This window comes from Eleutherodactylus coqui, chromosome 3, assembly GCF_035609145.1.
Source record: "Eleutherodactylus coqui strain aEleCoq1 chromosome 3, aEleCoq1.hap1, whole genome shotgun sequence".
Lineage (NCBI taxonomy): Eukaryota > Metazoa > Chordata > Amphibia > Anura > Eleutherodactylidae > Eleutherodactylus > Eleutherodactylus coqui.
The window spans coordinates 135,943,547-135,958,330 of NC_089839.1; the positions used below are offsets into that span (position 1 = coordinate 135,943,547).

Below are 14,784 nucleotides of genomic sequence, written 5' to 3' on the forward strand. Positions count from 1 at the left end.
TGCCTTCCTCTGGATCAACAAAAAACCACACAGTCCAGTTTCTTCCCTGGGTCAGGGATAGAACGTCCCATGAGCGAAGCAGCTTCCAGCATCTAGCTGCACCCGTCCTCCTCCCTGTCTGCACAGCTGCAGACTTTATGGACTGGGTTAATTACCCAGCTCTACGCCTGAGGAGCTTGCCTCCCCCTAATAAGACCTGAAGTGGAGGGGGTGGAACGGACAGCCCCACTACCAAGCCTGCCATACATTCCCAAAAAAACAGGCCCAAACATGCTTTACAAAAAACCATCTCCAGCAACTAACTGCTGGAGATCACGTCACTCCCTGTTTTTTGCCGTGTCTCACGACGCGGACTCCCTTCATTTCTAATGGGCGTAATACCTGAACCCAGGTGGAATATAGCGACCATCCAGAATTAACCCCTTCAGTGTCTCACGAAATATTATAGGGATATCTGTGAAACACCATTGCAATCAGTAGTTCTTATCAGATCACACCAAATCAAACTGTTTACTTCACTGAAACACAGCTGGATAGTTGGGGGCTTTACAATGTTTATATTCTAAATGGGAAAAAGTAGTCTCTGATTCATAACAAATTACTAAGAATTTGGCAATGTTATGCTATCATGCAAAAGAGTTTTCTTAACTTACAATATGTTACTCTTGACAGATAATATTCAAAAAAGCAAACTATATTTAAGCGATATTCAAAGCTCTGTATGATTAAGGATTAAGTGTTGCTCAAACTGCATCAGCTAATCTGAAGTATGTGGTTTTAAATCTGTGGAATAATTCTAGTTTTAGCTGAACTCACACACTGATGGAAACAGATGATTTTATTTTCCTTTAATCTATCTTCATTTCAGGTTGTAGATTTAAACCGAGGAGTGATTCTTAACACTGAAGGACGTTATCTGCAGGACTCCCAAGGAAAGCCCCTTCGCATAAAATTGGGCGGAGATGGACGAACCATTATTGGTAAGTTTTGCACTCCCCATAGGAGCTCATGATGCTATTTTTAACAAGTGTGATAAAACCCACTAGCTTAACATTTATGTATTCCCATCATTGCTTCTTGACAGATTTAAATGGTACCCCAGTTGTCAGTCCTGATGGATTACCACTCTTTGGGCATGGAAGATTTAGCAAGCCAGTGGCAAGTCCTCAAGACAAGCCTGTTTTAAGTCTTGGAGGGAGACCTCTTAGGGGTCTTGAAGTGGCAAGAACAACCAGAGCTACCACCACAAGAATGACAACCACTCCAACTACGACCACAACAACTCTTCCTCCAACAACAACTACTACACCTGAACCAACTACTATTGAACCAACTACTGAAGAACCATTTTTTCCTACCTGTGCACCAGGGTCTTTTGCCCAATATGATGAAGAAGGAAATATGATTATGGGAGCTGATGACAAGCCTGACTGCTACACGGAAGGTACCTGAAGTTCTTTAAAACAAGTTAATTGCAGGAATAGGCCTTATTTTTGCAGTTCATTTTACTGATGATTGATTGGTTGAGACTTGGGGAATTTAGAACTCTTTGTAAAGTTTCTCCAACAATTCATAAACACATTTGGGAGTATGGAAGGGCACATTATCCTACTTAAAGAGCCCACTACCATTAAAGTGCCTCAAAATTTTGTGACAAGGCAGGGGAATATATTACTTGCAGTTGTTCTTTGCTGTCCCTCCAATACACCAGTTTCAGGCTCTGTTTTCAGTTGTCTAAGATCGCTGCAGCAATTTTCTAACTAGCTTATGCATACTGTGCACCGATTGGCCGGTGCTGATCACATAATCAGCTCTAGTCAACCAGAGATCAGGTATAATGCTATTAGGCTGCGTTCACATGGGGTGGAATCGATGCGGAATTTCCGTGCGAAAAGTTTGCACTGCAATTCCACCCGCAGCTCCTAATCCCAGGACTAGCCAGCAAAGTGGACGAGATTTTTCAAAAATGTGGCCAATCTGTTGTGGCCAAGCTGCACGAAAACTGACATGTGACGCGGAATTCAATTCCGTAGCATGTGAATTATTTTCTCGTTTTCACAGCGGTCTCTCTCTTCTCTATGGGGAGATAAAGCCGCAACTGAATGCCGATGGCGAAACCACTCCAAAATCCACAGCTAAAGGGCACAGGTTTTGAAGCTTCACTCATCCCATGGAATTCTAATGATTTTTGCAGTGCGGCCATTCCGTGAGAATTATGCTGGAATTCTGTCCCATGTGACCCCAGCCTTAATGTACTGTGATTAGATAGTCTGAAGATTATGTTGGCCATTTTGGATGACTGAAAAAAGGACCCGGAACCAACAGATCAGAGGGACAGCAAAAGAGAGTAAGTGCAGGTAATGTACCCCCCTCTGCATCCATTCCTTGGACAGAATTGGACAGAATTTCTTATAGTGCCCTCTGGTGCCATCCACAGGTAAGCAATTCAGAAACACATCTGGCCATTCACATGATATCAAAAAACCAGGCCATCTTCTTTCATTATTCCTTGGTCGAATTCTGATACTTACATGCTCATTGTAGATTGTTTCGTGGTGGACAGAGGTGAGCATGGGCACTCAGACCAGTCTGCAACTACGTGGTGCCATTGATAGCTGAGATGCACTGCATGTTGTGACATCTTTCCATCTTAGTCAGCCTCAACTTTGTGGCAATCGGAGCTACAATAGCTCTTCTGTAAAGTGGGACCAAATGGACTAGCCTTTGCTCCCTACATGCAGCAATAAGCCTTAGGCACCTATGACCCTATCTTTGGTTCAACAATTGTTCTTCCTTGGACTACTTCTGGTAGATACTAACTACTACCAGCAATACCCCACAAACCCTGCTGTTTTAGAAAAGCTTTGACCCAGTTATTTAGTCATCACTATTTGGCCCTTGTGGTAATTGCTTAGATCCTTACACTTGCCTAGTTTTTATGCTTCCAACACATTAACTTTAAGAACTGATTGTTCATTTGCTGTCTAGTATATCCCATTGCTTGATAGGTCATTGTCATAAAATAATCAATGTTATTGACTTCACCTGTCAGTAGCGTTAATGCAATGATTGATCAGTGCATATATTTTAAATTCTTTGGGGGGAATTTATTTATGCCTTTCGGCCAGAATTCTGCCTGAAAAAGTAAAAAAAATTGGTACATGTAGCATTCGCGATTTTTTTTTACAACACTTTTCTCACCACGTTTCTAAAAAGTGGATGGGGCTTCATGAAAGGAGGCCGTATCTCTTGCACCTCCACAAATTAACTATAGTTTCCGCCAGACAGCCAAAGGCATGCGAAAGTTATCAGGAGGTGTGAAATAAATGTAGTGTGTTTTTTTCTCCAGCTTTCTGTGCTGGAGAAAAAACTGGTGTAATATTGCTAATCTTTAGCAAATTCCTCTCTTTATCTTTTGTATTTGTTTGTCCCCATTTTACATTGTAGCTGTGGTACAAAATAACATCAGTGCTAAACTTAACAATGTTAGCATCTTGTAATAAGGACTCAGTCATATAATTTCCCCTTCAAATTAATTGAACTTGGATTTGTTAAGTCTACACGCAGCACCTTTAACTGAAAAAGCGGTCTAGAGTTGTAACACAGCTACCTTTTAGAGAATTAATACATTCATATTTCATTAAAGGGGTTTTCTCATTACTTAAAATTGCTTCACTCTGGACATGTGACTGCTGCAGCCTACCACCGGCTATAGAAGGTCACTTATTGGCTGCAGCAGTCACATGTCCTGGTCAGTAGCTACTAGGAAGGAAAGAGTAGATGCAAAGCAATTTTAAATAATGGTAAAGCTCCTTTAATGTACAGAAATATGTACTGTATCTTGTACAATCTATAAACAGGTATTAAAGGGACTCTGTAACCATTATGCTGGTTTAGTATTTTTGACAAAAACAATTTAGAATAAATAATTACAATCATAAAGTATTAAAATGACCAATTAGTTTCTCACTTTGCGGCAGCTATTTACTTGTTTTTACTTGTGTTACATCTTTCTTTATTATGAGAATACTCATTAGGGGTTCCTCTGTATAATTCGCTCAGCATTTGTAGAATCACAAATTCCTTTATATGAAAGCAGCTGACTGGCTCATTGAGTTACCTTTTTCCTAATTAACAAGGAAATTAATTGGTCAGCTGAACAAATCTATGCAATAGGCTTTTTCAGAGAGACAACCACTACACTTAATATATACTTAATGAAACAATTCCTGAAGTTTGGTGCAGCATGGCAATGAAAAGCAAGAGATATGATTCAGCTGAATACACTGAAGTAAATAAATTATAACATCAAATTGATTCCAATGGTGACTGATTAATTTTTTTCTGCTTAAGATACCTTAACATTAGAAAGACCAGACTTTACTAACCCCCTAATAAGGCCAATGTGACAAAAATGTCCCAATGGTAATCATTTGCTTATTTAATGCGCCTAATGATAGTTCAGTGCATTACAGTATTTGTGTAGCCATTGACTATGCAAATTGCTGCATCTGTACTAAATGAACAATGATACAAACAATGTATCTTAGCCTAAATAACCTTATTTTTACCAAAGGTATAAATGACAGTCTGAATAGGTAAGTATAATCCTTGAAGGTACCTATCTATATATCTTCTTCATTGGTAGTTTGATGTTTTCAAGATGAATAAACATAAGAAACAGCAGCAAGTGTCCATCAGCTCTCCTCATGGCAGAAGATCCTCTTCTCCAGTTACAATATCAGAGAACATGGGTTCAACGCAGCTCCCTGGGCCAATGTCCATCCGCTGCTCTTATGGGTTCAGGGTCTGGCCTCAGCATCAGATTCTGGCATCTTCTATTCACTTCAACTACTCAACTACCACCCCAGCTACAGGTGCTTTGTCTTTTCACATCCCCTCCCTGCTGAACAGCAAAGGTATGCATAGTAAAAGGCATAATCAAACAGTGAACGTAGGTTCATGAAGTCCTGTGCCATTCTCGCATATGGTAAACTGTTCTGGACCTGGTCAGTCTGCCAGGGCTATTCATTTAGTAATTCAATAACAATGCTACAACCCCTACCCCCATCACCATATGCCCAGAGAGTAAAGGCCTTTTACACGCAAAGATAATCTTTCAAACAAGTGAAAGATTAAAAGATTTAGTGATATGTTTGTATAAAGTGGTAATGGCCATTATTAACACTTTATCATCTTCATTTACATGTAAAAGGACCTGTAGGAGTTGTTTGCAGAGTCCAGCATGTGATTAAATACACTCCCAGCTGTGCAAACAACTGCTGACACATTCTATTGTTCTCCTTGTTTACACTAGCCATGACGAGAGCAGCCTCTAGTGAAAGATGAGCGAAATACATTCAAATGGAATGTGAAAAAAATCCATCAAATGAAAAGTGCATGATGCCCGTGTTTACATGTCAGGATTATCGCTTATTTTCGTCCGTTTGGACGAATTTTGAGCGATAATCATTGCATGTAAAGGGGCCTTAAGATGGGGACAATAGTGAATCATGGTGTGGATGATGGTGCAGGTACTTCGAGTGCTGCAGACAAAGGGAAAACATAACATCAAGAAAACAACACATTAGTAATAAAATGAACATAATGCATGGTCACAACCCCTCCCCCTTTTATAGTGAGTGAGATGACCATAGGGAACTCACTTTTTGTCCACAAGTAATGTCTCTTCTTTTGTTTAGGTAGGGGCCTGTAATATTATTCGCTACAAAGTCACCATTTTCATTCTTGCCTATATAGGGCACAAATGTCCTGTCAGCCGTTTAAGGTTTTTCAAAGTTTTTTTTCAAAACTATGTGTTTAAGTGTGTCAATATTTTTTCAAAAATTGACTATCCAAAGAAATGTTAAACATCAGAAACACCCACCATTCCAAAAATAAGAGAGAGAGGAGTTAAAATTTTGAAATGGAATACAAATGTCACATCAGTCTTTCTAGCGTTAACCTAAAAAACTGCAGAAAAACTTTTTTGGCTTTGAAGTTTTTATCCTAATATTTAAGCATTGCCTTCAGTGGAGTACGAAGTCTGACATAACATTTATTGTTAATTGTTTTAATAGATAGCTACTCTGGCCAAGAACTCATTCTAACAACCGAAGCTACAGAAAGTGGGACATATTTCAATCTTGATCAAGGTAACAATTCCTTCTCACACATAATGTGGTGGTGTTGTGATTATATTTACAGGTTTGAAAACTATATGGATGGGAGCACCTTTTTTTTAAAGTTTGTTCCGTATAGAATCTTAACAAAATCTACAAATCACTGTATGTTAGGCTCGCGTGCATGGGTCAGATAATGCCCTAATACAATAATTGTATTCATAAATTGATATTGAAGAGGTGTTTACAATATTGAAATTAATGACAAGTAATTAATTACACATCATTTTTAGATTATGACTTAATTGAAACTACACGTCGTCCAGTACATTCAACAACAAAGAGGCCTCCGATTATTATTGGTGATGTAGAAATAAGGTCATTTGATGACAATTTGGTGTCAGAATTTGATGCATCAGGCAAGAAAAGATTTACAGGTATGTACTCTACTGGGATTAGAGCTACATTATTCTTTTTAATATTCTGCATATCTAGTTTTCTAGAAAGGTACTAAAATACTGCACGATACTTGTATGTAGTTTTTTTTTTTTTAAAGCTGGAATGGTGACCAAAGCCATGTGATGCTATGTAGTATATTAGTTTTTTAAACTGTTTGGTGAAATGCATAAATGTACAGAAGTCTAGTAGTTAAGGGAAGTTACAAGGCTAAATGCCTCAGCAACAGTAACCGATCCTCCATTACATGCTATTCCAAGTAGGTATATATGACTGTTTGTATCTTCATGACATGGTTATTACAGTATCTTGATTTGCTGTGCAGATTAATTGCCTTATACTATACCCGATGTACTGTTTTGTCTAGTCAGTGTTTTAATAGAAAATAGTTTTAAGATGTTTTTGGCATAGCCACAGGGGAGTAGCTATAAGAGTTGCAGAGATTGCAGCCACAGCCAGTTCCACTGCTTTAAATCCTAATATCAGTACTATAAGTTATAGTTGGGGTATTCTGTTACATTCCAAGCACTGGGGCTCAGAAGCTCCATTGTACTCTCTTGTGAAAAGTAAGATAATTATGCTTATACTTTTGGAGTCTTAATAAATATGACGTAATGTTCTTATTTCCCTAGCTCCGTATGTATCATATATAAGTAAGGACCCAAATACTCCATGCTCTCTCACTGATGCCCTGGAACACTTCCAAGTGGAGAACTTAGCTGATCTATTACCTAGAGAAATGAAAGAGGGAATGTTACCACCACAAAATATCTCGTATAACATCACTGTTGTGGCAGTCGAAGGTTGCCACTCCTTTGTCATTCTAGACTGGGCCAAACCGAAGAAGGGTGATTTCATTACAGGTAACAGTTTATATTTTATTTAACATTTCATTTACAGAATTTACAAAACATCTGATAAGCTAAAGAACTTGGCAATATATTCACTCATATCAAAACAAATCCCTCCCCTAGAAGGAGTTGGAATTGAATTAAACTTTCTCTGTGTGATTGTAAAGTTGATATAAGTAAATGATTACGATATTAGAGCAAAAGGTTAATTTATTGTGGAAAACGTACCCCCTGTTGTACCATTTTTAGCTTGGATACAATATGTGATACAGGCGAGCATAGAGGCTCTAATACCCTGTTGTACCACCTATATCTTGGATACAAGATTTGATATGGGTGGCATGGAGGCTCTAGTATCTCATTGTCTCGCCCCTAGCTTGGATGCAAGATGTGATACGGGCAGACATGGAGGCTCTAATACCCTGTTGTACCGCCTATAGCGTAGATACAGGATGTGTTACGGGTAGGTATGGAGACTCTAGTATCCTGTTGTACCACCTCTAGCGTGGATACAAGATGTGATATGGGCAGGCATAGAGGCTCTAGTACCCTGTTGTACCACCTCTAGTGTGGATGCAAGATCTGATACTGGTGGGAATGGAGGCTCTATTACCCTGCTGGGCCACGCGTAGCTTGGATACAAGATGTGATTCGGTTGGGAATGGAGGCTCTGGTAATGGAGTTGGGAATTGAGCCTCTCCAGCATGGATGTAAGATGTGATACAGGCAGACATGGTGGCTTTAGTACCATGGATGCAAGATGTTATACAGGTGGGCATGCAGACATACAGGTTCCATATGGTATCCTGTGGCATATTGTTTTACATTTGCTGTAACTGAGCCTCTAGAACATGAAAACTTGTAGGCTGTCAAAGTTGGCATCCCAGATGATCCCATGTATGTTCCGTTGGTGATAAAGATTGTGACCAGACAGTTCAGCATTATCCTGCTGAAAAAATGCTTCTTAGAAGCCCTGCCATGAGAGGCAGCTCATTTGGCTGTAGGATGTCCTGAAAGTATTGCTCAGCTGTCATTGTCTCTCGTACCAGCAGAGGCAGGATTGAGGTGCTCACCCCTAGGTCTCCAGACACCGCCATTGTCAGTGCCCAAACTAAACCTGGATTTCTTGATGGATATAACATGGTTCCACTCCTTAGCAGTTCACTTTCGTCTTTCACAATACCACTGCAAATAGAGGTGATATGGGTGACAAAGGCAGTACACGTAATGAGCACTGTGAGATCAAATATCCTTTAGTCAAGCACCTAGAAATGGTACCAACAGACACAAGGGCTTGTAACAATGATGCCACCTGTCTCTGGATGGCGGACAATGAAACAATTGGAGCTGCTTGTGCTTGTTGGATGATCAGACAATACTCTCTACTGGTGGTCTGTTGAGGTCATCCTGAGCTCGGGCACCTTGTGCGCATTCCCTCACACATCCACTAGTTCCAATACCTCCTAACTTTCTGCTCAGAATGGCCCAGGTGGCAAGAAATTTGTCGATACAACCATCCAGCTTCTCACCCCTCTCAAACTCTGTTAACTCAGTGAAATCTCTTTGATTGCATCATAGAAGCATCTAGTGGTTAACATGCCGAGGGTGGAAGCACTTTTAGAGTCTCAGGTGACGTTCATCTAATCACGACACAACTCTAATCATTTGCATATCTATCTAAGATGCAACTGCATGCCAAATTATTATGCGGTAACTAGACATTTTGCCTAAAAGCAAAGCCTTATTTGCCTAGAAATAAGTACAATTTTTGACTTCCTTATCTGAGTTATGCTTTTAACTTTGAAATTAGGAGAATAGTGTAGATGCTCAAAAATTGCTCACAGTCTTGTGAAATCATATCATACATCAATATAGTGAAGGCAACTTCCATAGATTACATGATAATTCATTACCAGAATAGTTCAGTGCATAATCTTCTTTTGAGAACCATGTAAGTGTAAATTTTGAAAGAAACCAAATAGCAATTTATTATGCTCTTGTTGAGAATATTGTATATTACACAATTATACAGCTCCACTGCCTGCAAGAATTTTTCATCAGGGGAACACCAAGTTATAGAGGAACAAATGCAACTCAATTAGGAATAGACTGAATTCATTACCTCTACCAGAGGACACAAATAGCATACAAATCACTTCTAAACACTAATTTAAATAGCACTTTTTTCTGCTTATTTTAAAACTTAGTAGCCAAAAGCACTAGAAAATCTTGACTATGATAAATGTCTTACAAATGACTTAGCACAAAGATGAATTAATCCTAGTTGCTTTAATTGTTAAATAACAGAGGCACTTTATTCTGTCTTTTATGTCTTTGTTATTTCTTTATTGATCTAGCAACGTATAAAGACATTTCTATTCTTTCACAATATCATGCTTAGGTTGGAGGGGGCAGTTGTATTACCTACTGTTGATCTACCCTTCAATCCGCCAGTTCTGGATCCTATTTTTGGTCGTTTAAGATGGTAGTTAGAAAAAGTAGTTAGAAAAGTGCAGTGGTTATTTTGGATGGCCAAATACAGGGCTCAGAAACAGCAGGTTGAAAGAACAGTAATGAAGTATCATGGTAGATAATATAGCCTTCCTTTGGTCCCAGGAAACTGAAGGGTCCCTTTAAGCCCCCAACTGTCTCATGTAAATATATTTGGTGCAGAACTCAGTCGCCTTAAGTGCATATTTAATATATTAGTGATATAACCAATTTTAGCATTAAAAACCAGTAGATCATTATCCCTCTTGTGTTCCGGCAATCATAACTTTTTTATGTTTTCGTTAATGTAACTGTATGAGATTTTGTATTTTGCAGAAAAAGTTTCAGCTTTCATATGAACTAATTTGTCATACATAAAATGTATTGAATAACTTTTAATAATCTTTTTGGTGGGGCAGGTGATGGGAAAAAAGCAATATCACTATTGTTTTTTAGGAAGTATTTCTACAGCATTTTCCATATGTGTTACCTTTATTCTATGGGTTATTACTTTTACAACAACACCAAACTTATGGAGGTTTTATTATGTTTTGCTACTGTACTTTTTATTGGTACTATTTTAAGGTATATACGTCATTTTGATTATTTTTTATTCTTGTTTCGGGGAAGCAAGCCGAACAGAAAATGGCTATTTTGGTGTATTCTTTTACATTTTTTTAATTGGAATTTACTAAGCGAGATAATGAACTATTCTGTAGGATAGGTTGTTATGGATGTCTTCTTTTTATTTATTTATTTTGAATATTTAAAGCCTTATAGAAAGGCAAAACACTTTAAAATTATCTGTAAAAATGTTTAGATGCCATGGTCAACAATGACTGCAGCATCTGCAGGGTTAGACGATGTAAAGGAGTGAATAGATGAGCAAGTCCTCATGTTTTGGTTTCTTTACATGTGTTTTCAAGGGGCAAAATTGGATATGTACATTATGATTAGAGATGAGCGAACGTATTCGTTTCAAGTAATTACTCGATCGAGCACTGCGATTTTCGAGTACTTCCGTACTCGGGTGAAAAGATTCGGGGGGCGCCAGGGGGCGGGGGGAGGCATGGTGGAGTGGGGGTAGCAGCGGGGAACAGGGGGGAGCCCTCTCTCTCTCCCTCTCCCCCCCACTCCCCGCTGCAACCCCCCACTCACCCACGGCGCCCCCGAATCTTTTCGCCCGAGTACGGAAGTACTCGAAAATTGCGGTGCTCGAGTGAAAAAGGGGCGTGGCCGAGTAGGTTCGCTCATCTCTAATTATGATGTGATACCAACTACAGTTGCAAGAAAAAGTGAACCTTTTAGACTTATTTGGATTTCTACATTGATTATTAATAAAATGTGGTCTGATATATTATCCAAGTCACAATTATAGATGAAACACAATTTAACTAAACTATTCACACACAAACAGTTGTACAACAGTCCAGGGAGAAAAATTGAAAAGTGAATCTATGTGTCACTGATATCTTCATGAGCTAATAGGCAAAAGGTATTTCAAATAAGGAGATGAAATTGGAAGTTTGGATGTCATTGGTGCTTTACCCATTAAATAAAGTACAGAAAGTCTGGTTACTGACAAATCTTTTCTCAGAAAATATTGATTAGTTTGAAATATACACAGATGCAAAGAATTTTCAGAAAATTGCAGAAGACATGTTATAGACACAAATGAAGCTTGAAAAGGCTACAAAAGCATTGTTAGAGATCAGGGTGTATATCAATCTACAATTGAGGCATAAGCAACTAACTGCACATACAGACACCATGTGGATAAATTATATTACTATTTTCTTGCAATGGAATGATGGTAAAAGTATAGCAGCATGCCTTATTCTGGTTTGATTTCTTGGATGACAGTTTCTCATTCAAGACAATGGGTGTGTGAAAACAGAAAGCACACAGATTCATTTCCATGTGCACTCCATTTTTCATAGTTCACTGCTAAAATTGGGCCTCTTTTCATTTTTTTGCATGTGAAAAAATCAAATGAGTCAGGAGGGGTATCATCACTCCTTAATAAGAGCACTTAGAAGGTGAGTGAGGAGACTTACAAGACTATTTATGCTCCTCTGGGAAATATATGCAAATAAGGAAGATGGAACAGGGTTGGACATTGATTTGCAGGAATGTTGGCATCCAATAGGTGGCGCTGCATAGGTATTGTTCCATTTTCCTCATTTGCATAAAAAAACAAATGACAAGTGGATATATGCATATAGGTAGGACACAGACATACATATGGATTACAATTGATCCATTTTCTATGGACCAAAAATGAACACAATTGTCTAAATATGGCCTTAGACACATTATTTACAAATAGAGGAAATTTAGGACTGTTGTCGCTCTCCTCAGGTCTGAATGTCTTGTTAAAATTACTCCAACAGTAAATGTCCAATCCTGAAAGAGATAAAAAAATTCCCAAGAGTAAAACAAAAAGCTACAGAAGACTCTACAACAAATGTGTGTTCATGTGTCCCTATTAGAAAAACACTGAAATCTATAGTTTTCATGGGACCATATCTCAGTTTTCCTGAGACCACCTGGATGTTCCATGATGCTTCTGGGAAATTTACTATGGGCAGATAAGACAAAAGTGAAACCTTTTAGCACAAATGCACAATGGTATATTTGGAGGAAACAGAAAACTGCACACCTACACTAGAACTGCATTCCAACTGTAAAGTATGGTAGAGGGAGTATCATGTGGTTGGGCGGCTTTGCTGCCTCAGGGTATAGATGCCTTGTGATAAATGAGTGAGCAATGAATTCTAAGGTAAATCAAAACACTTTACAGGAGAGTATAGGATCAGCAGTCTAATACCTCATACTGAAGAGATGTTGGATGTTGTAATCAGAGAATGATCCACAGAACTAAAGAGTAGTTGAGAAAGATTTTTGTTTTAGAGAGGCTAGTCCTGACTTTCACTCTATCGAGATACTGCGGGCATGACCTGAGGAGGAATGCAGGGCATTTCAGAAATATTAATGAACTGAAACACATTTGCATGGAAGAATTGTCCAAAATTCCTCCTCAACCTTATGCAAATATTATTGAAAGCTACAGGAAATGTTTTGTGGAGGTGATTGCTGCTAATGATGTTAATCTTTCACCTACTGTTTTGCTTTAAAATCTATTGCGTTTTAAGCCCTACAAATTTCAATTTGTTCCAATGAGGGGATACATTCTTGCACACAAGTGTAGATGTCAATGGCTAGCTTGATTTGTACAGTGCCCATTACTCTTTTGGTAAAGAATATTCCTTTTGGACAATTTAAGAGGGTTAGGAAGAATTGAATTGATACTTTTAGTGTATATTTACACGGGGGTGTTTCTCGTGTAAGTTTTGTGTTTTGTGAGACACACAAAACTCACATGGAAATAGACCTCATTGTTTTCCTTGAGTCTATGTACATGTGCTATTTTTTTCTGTGATTTGGTAATTTCATGCAAGTGCAATGCGATTTTTAAATTTCCTATTGAAAAAAAACATGCAATTTTCACATCTGTGAAAAACTTATGTGAAAATTGCATGTTTAGAGATGTGATTTTTTCCCAAATCGCATCACACTTGCATGAAAAATCATAATTTTACAAGAGCGATATCGATCCGAGTTTGCACTCCACCATGTAAATACGGCTTTAAAGAGCAGAAAAAGTAATCTCTGCATAATTTAGAAAGAAGAATCAATCTGCATGTCTCATCTAGAATGCCTTTGAGAAGGCAAGTAATTTTAGAACAGACAAGAGAATTATGATTCCATAGGTAAGAGCTGACAAAACTTTATTGCCACCGAAACTACGGGCCATAAAGCGCTTCTGCACATTTTGAATCTGCAAAAAATTCTTAAAGACAGATTTTTGAAAACTGGCCTGTTTAGTAAACCAATAAACCTAGAATTACATATCAAAAGGCAGGTTTACTGCAAAACTTACTAGTACCAACTAGGCTGCGTAGTTTCTGCCAAAAGCCCCCGTCTTCATATCTTTTGAGTGGTTTTATATATTGGATAAGCCAATAATTATGTTACAAAGGTATCATGCGTTGAGCCAGTAGTTTCACTTCAGTAGTCACAAATAAATAATTCTCCATTGGAATGTATCTTAATTACAACTCTGACTTTGTTGTCAGACTATACAGCAACTGAGATGCAGGATTAATGAGCATTGGTCCAATATTAATAGCAGTTTCTTAGGGTCCTTTTTAGAGATGAGCGAGCACCAAAATGCTTGGGTGCTCGTTACTCGAGACGAACTTTTCGCGATGCTCGAGGGTTCGTTTCGAGTAACGAACCCCATTGAATGCAATGGGCGACTCGAGCACTTTTGCATATCGCCGATGCTCGCTAAGGTTTTCATTTGTGAAAATCGGGGCAATTCAAGAAAGTGATGGGAACGACACAGAAACGGATAGGGCAGGCGAGGGGCTACATGTTGGGCTGCATCTCAAGTTCACAGGTCCCACTATTAAGCTACAATAGCAGCAAGAGTGCCCCCCCCCTCCCAACAACTTTTACATCTGAAAAGCCCTCATTAGCAATGCATACCTTAGCTAAGCACCACACTACCTCCAACAAAGCACAATCACTGCCTGCATGACACTCCGCTGCCACTTCTCCTGGGTTACATGCTGCCAAATCCCCCCCCCCCACGACCCAGTGTCCACAGCGCACACCAAACTGTCCCTGCCCAGCCTTCAGCTGCCCTCATGCCACGCCACCCTCATGTCTATTTATAAGTGCGTCTGCCACAGGAAAAGCAGGCATACACTGCAGAGGGTTGGCACGGCTAGGCAGCGACCCTCTTTAAAAGGGGCGGGGCGATAGCCTACAATGCTGTACAGAAGCAATGAGAAATC

The 14,784-nt window shown here is 39.0% G+C and overlaps 1 protein-coding gene across 1 annotated transcript in view; it reads left to right on the forward strand.

The window, feature by feature from the left end:
• FNDC1 (fibronectin type III domain containing 1) overlaps positions 1-14,784 on the forward strand; it is a 148,142-nt gene that overhangs the window by 95,043 nt on the left and 38,315 nt on the right. The window contains exons 10-14 of the mRNA XM_066596123.1: positions 869-980; positions 1,085-1,444; positions 6,081-6,155; positions 6,416-6,559; positions 7,211-7,441. Of these exons, the coding sequence (XP_066452220.1) occupies positions 869-980; positions 1,085-1,444; positions 6,081-6,155; positions 6,416-6,559; positions 7,211-7,441 (922 nt within the window). The remainder of the gene's footprint in view (positions 1-868; positions 981-1,084; positions 1,445-6,080; positions 6,156-6,415; positions 6,560-7,210; positions 7,442-14,784) is intronic.